This window comes from Elephantulus edwardii, unplaced genomic scaffold (genome assembly GCF_000299155.1).
Source record: "Elephantulus edwardii isolate Elephantulus edwardi_28Jun2011 unplaced genomic scaffold, EleEdw1.0 scaffold00126, whole genome shotgun sequence".
NCBI classification, from domain to species: Eukaryota; Metazoa; Chordata; class Mammalia; order Macroscelidea; family Macroscelididae; genus Elephantulus; species Elephantulus edwardii.
The window spans coordinates 5,987,546-5,991,766 of NW_006399876.1; the positions used below are offsets into that span (position 1 = coordinate 5,987,546).

The 4,221-nt window shown below is 49.8% G+C and overlaps 1 protein-coding gene across 1 annotated transcript in view; it reads left to right on the plus strand.

Moving 5' to 3' along the window:
- Window positions 1–4,221, plus strand: part of LOC102874611 (mas-related G-protein coupled receptor member D-like) — a 5,985-nt gene continuing 1,764 nt past the window's right edge. Inside the window, exons 1-2 of the mRNA XM_006893388.1 lie at window positions 1–34; window positions 2,181–3,038. Of these exons, the coding sequence (XP_006893450.1) occupies window positions 1–34; window positions 2,181–3,038 (892 nt within the window). The remainder of the gene's footprint in view (window positions 35–2,180; window positions 3,039–4,221) is intronic.

A 4,221-nucleotide genomic window follows, 5' to 3' on the forward strand; every position in this document is an offset into this window, starting at 1 on the left:
ATGAATGTCTCCCACTTGATGGAGAACATGGAAGGTGAGTCCTCTGAGTTCCTCTTGTGGATAGAGAACAGATGGTCATAGCAGGAGTGTTACAGGCTTAGTAATTCAACTGAGAGTCCTGCTTTGCCAGGTGCTACCCAAGGAACTATGGAAATATTGGGACCTTCCTGAGCCCTTGTCTCATACGTCAAGTAGATGACAAAACCTACCTCCCACATTAGAAAGAAGTGGCTGTTTCTACTCGTAAAGCAGCTGGCCCACCCAGAATCTTGGTCAACTCTGGAACAAGAACTGGTACAGGGTGAGGCCAGCATGGCGCTAGGAACAGAATTAAAGAGGTCCTTATCTAAGATCATTCACGCTGGGGTCACCTATTCTCAAGGCTGTGACAGACATTTTTAATGATCCATTTCTGTATCCCCATCTTCTGTGACCCTCCAGGACCACAACCAGGAGGACCAGAGCGTATTCCTTCTGCCAAGTGTCAGAATTAGAAGAAAAGCGCTTCCAGGAACGGGAGAGGAACCATTCCCACATAAGGGATGGTTATGTCCCTTCCTATCCGGTCCTCTCTAAGATCTTCTTCCCCCTTGATTACCTGGGAGGGTGCATGAGAAGACAGGACTTTCCACAGAGGAGGGTGGGAGTGGAATGGGAACAGGAAGGTTCAAGGTCAGAACCTTCTATCCTTAAGAGCCCAACGAAGCATGAAACGATATGGCTGGCAGGACTGAGTAGCATGTCTGTCCTTTGTCAATCAGTGTGTCAGGCCAGCCATAGGTAAGCACTGATGCCAGTACTATGGTGTGTGGACACAGACAGACTCCTATGCCCTGAACTCCACTTGGGAAGAGAAAGTTCAGATTGGAGAAATCGTCCTAAAGCCTGAAGCCTCGGGGCTCAGTCAACATCTGTTGCTTGTCTGGTGTTCCCGGGAGCTCCGGGGCTTAGTGCTAAGTGGTTGCACCGCTAAACCAAAGCCTCATGGTTCAAACCCACCAGGTGGTCAGTAAGAGAAGGACGGGCAGTCCCCTCCCGGGTGACTTTCTGCCGCCGGAAACCCTCTGGGGGTCAGCTGTGAGTCAGCTCGGACTGTTTAGTGAGTCACAACAACAACAACAACAAGCGTGTGCTGAGCCCTCACGAGACTAACCCGACCCTGAGACACCGGACAGTGAGGACTCAGGTCTCAGCGCAGGCAGGGGTGTGCGCATGCGCAGTTGCTCTACAGCGTCTCAGGTCCTGGCTTCCTTCCCGTGGGCTCAGGGCTCCTCTTCTCTAGACGCCTTTCTACACTCGGGTCCAGTACTGGCCTCCTTTGCATGGTCACCGAGAGACCAGGACCCTAGGAACGGCCATCACCCTCGCTAAGCTTCTTGGCCCCGATTGACCTCTATTTTTTCTTTTAGTAGTTATTTTTTTAATTTGACTTTATATTATTTTACATAGAAAGTTAACATACATTGTGTTTCCCACTATTCTTCATTCACATTGTGTGTTATAAAACCATTGCTTTGCACTTTTATGAAATTAAGCACATTGGACGATGCCCGTCATTTGCTGGTCTTTTCAGTCCCCACCGACCTTTCCCATTTTCTCCATCCCTCCCTCCTCACACCTGCCCTCTTCTTCTAACGCCGGTCTCCACTCTCCCTGAATCCCTTCCGTTGACCCCACAGGACAGGACTCTTGGTAGTCAGGGTTCAATTTAAAAAAGTAAAAACCAACCCTGAATAATAATGTTTGAATGTTACATGAGAAAAATTATATCAACCAATTCTAAAAGATTTGATGAAAAAGAAATATTCTTCCTGATTTGAGAAACAAATATAAAACTAAACATAGGAGAATTATTCTAACGTGATGAAGTCTGTCTAACAATCTCACACCCGTCCTGGTGGGGTTGGGGGCAGAGGGAGGCTGAGCACAGGCAGGGCTGTGGGAAGGCGGGAGGCCTCCTGGTCGTTGGCTGCTGCTCAAAGGACCTGGACTGAGAGACACAAAGGATGTTACACGGTGAGGGGAGTGGGGACCTGAAGTTGTGCGGGAACAGCTTGGTTGCTGCGGCACAGACATTCATGTTGATCTGCTTTCTTTTCTTAGAGATAGACCAGACACCGAACAACAGTGAGACCGCAGACCTGATCGAGCGCAGCCCCTGATGTATCTTTTCGGCACAGCCTATCAGGTGCTCCAGGTCCTGACCCTGCTCACCTGCGTGTGTGGGATGGTGGGCAATGGTGTGGTCATCTGGCTGCTGGGCTTCCGCGTGCAAAGGAACCCCTTCTCTGTCTATGTCCTCAACCTGGCAGTGGCTGACTTCCTCTTCCTCCTCTTCCTGTTCATTAAGGAATATGCAGAATATTTCCACCTGAACTGGGTAACAATTGCTGCCTTCACTGGTGTTATGATGTTTGCATACGTTACCAGCCTGAGCTTCTTGACCACCATCAGCGTCCAGCGCTGTCTGTCCGTCCTCTTCCCCATCTGGTACAAGGTCCGCAGACCCCGACACCTGTCCACCGTGGTGTGCTCCCTGCTCTGGGGGCTGAATCTCCTGGTTATCACAATAGTATCTTACTTTAACTTTGATGAGGCGTATAATCATTCTGAGGAATTGAAAAACCTGTTAACTTTCCTTAGCATTCTCTTTCTGGGGGTCTTCACACCTGTTATGATCCTCTCCAGTGTCGTCCTCTCTGTGCAGACCCTGAGAAGACCCCGCGCGTGGCGCCGGCGATCCTCCAGGCTGTGTGTGATCGTTCTGGTCTCGGTTCTGGTGTTTGTGGTCTGTTCTCTGCCCTATGGCATCGACTGGACGCTCATGTACAGGATCCCAGGAGAGCTTTGTTGGTATCATTTTCTGTTAGATGACTTGACCCAAATCACCTCAGCCTTGAGCGGCAGTGCCAACCCCGTGATCTACTTCCTTGTGGGAAGTGAAAGTGGAAGTAGCCTGTGGGACCCTCTGACGGCCATACTGAGCAGGGCATTGCAGGAGGACCCTGAGTTGGGGAGAAAAGAGATGTCCCCCGCAAGTACCAATGACATAGGAACTGAGAGCCAGGAACCCATGGGTTCTGCACAATTGAGCCCGTCCCTGGATTAGCATGTGCGGAGCCACCTCCTCCCCTGACCCTGCCACAGTGTCCGTGTGGACTCTGTGGGTGGCCCAAGCCTTTCCACCTGCCCTGATGAGGCCATTTCCCTGCTCTTCCCATCAAAGCCCACCTCCCACAGAGCAGACAGCCTGGACCCTTCATACGGCTTACCTAGAAAGATGAACTACACTTGACTTCATTAGTGCACATCTTCTGGGCACCAGGACTAGTCGCTGTCACGTCAGCTGTGACTCTGAGCGTCAGAGGAGAGCTGGCTCACAGGGTTTTCAGGGGCTGGTTGGTCATGGCTTGTTCCCAGGCAGACTTCCCAGGTGTTTATGAGTGAATGTGAAACTCCACCCTTTTGAAGAGTACCCCACAGACACCCCATGTTGTGCTCAGCTGAGATCAGATACTCAGAAAAGGGGAGGGAAGCACATATGTCATTTATTACATGTAACTCCATGAACTCTGATCACGTGACCTGGAAGTGTGCACTTTGGATTGTAGCAGGGACTCCTGGGCATTATGTCCTAGTGTCCTCTAGGACTACTGTCCTAGGTTCTCCCTTTGGTGTTCAGGACTGGGCTGGGGAGAGGTGAGCTCTGAGGCCCCCAGTTTCCTGGATGCCCTAGTTTTCCATTCAGAGCTTAGTCACCAAACTATGTGTCTGGAGGGGACATAGCTGAGGGAGTCTTATCAGTTATTTCATTCCTCTGATGAACAACCAGGACTTGCATGTTCCTTATAATCTCTTAATAATTATTCAGTTGTTTAATAAGTATCCTTTATATGTGTGTCATATCTTGTGTCCTGGATTCAGAGAGGTCACATCTTTTGTCCAGGGTACACAGCTGGGGAATGGAAGGGCTAGAGTTCAGCCCCTTTAATCTGATGACCAGGTATATGCACTGGAGACAGTGGACACTCTTCTATGCAGGGCAGTGAGTGGGGCACATTTCCATAGATGACACTCACTTCTGTGTATACTTTAGTTCTTCCTGGTAAAGTCAGTATTACCAGCAATGCTTCCAGAAATGCTCCCAGAATTCCCTAGGTCATCTCATCTGATCCATGGAAAAAGTGCAGAACTGTCACAGCATGTAAACATGTCTTAAGT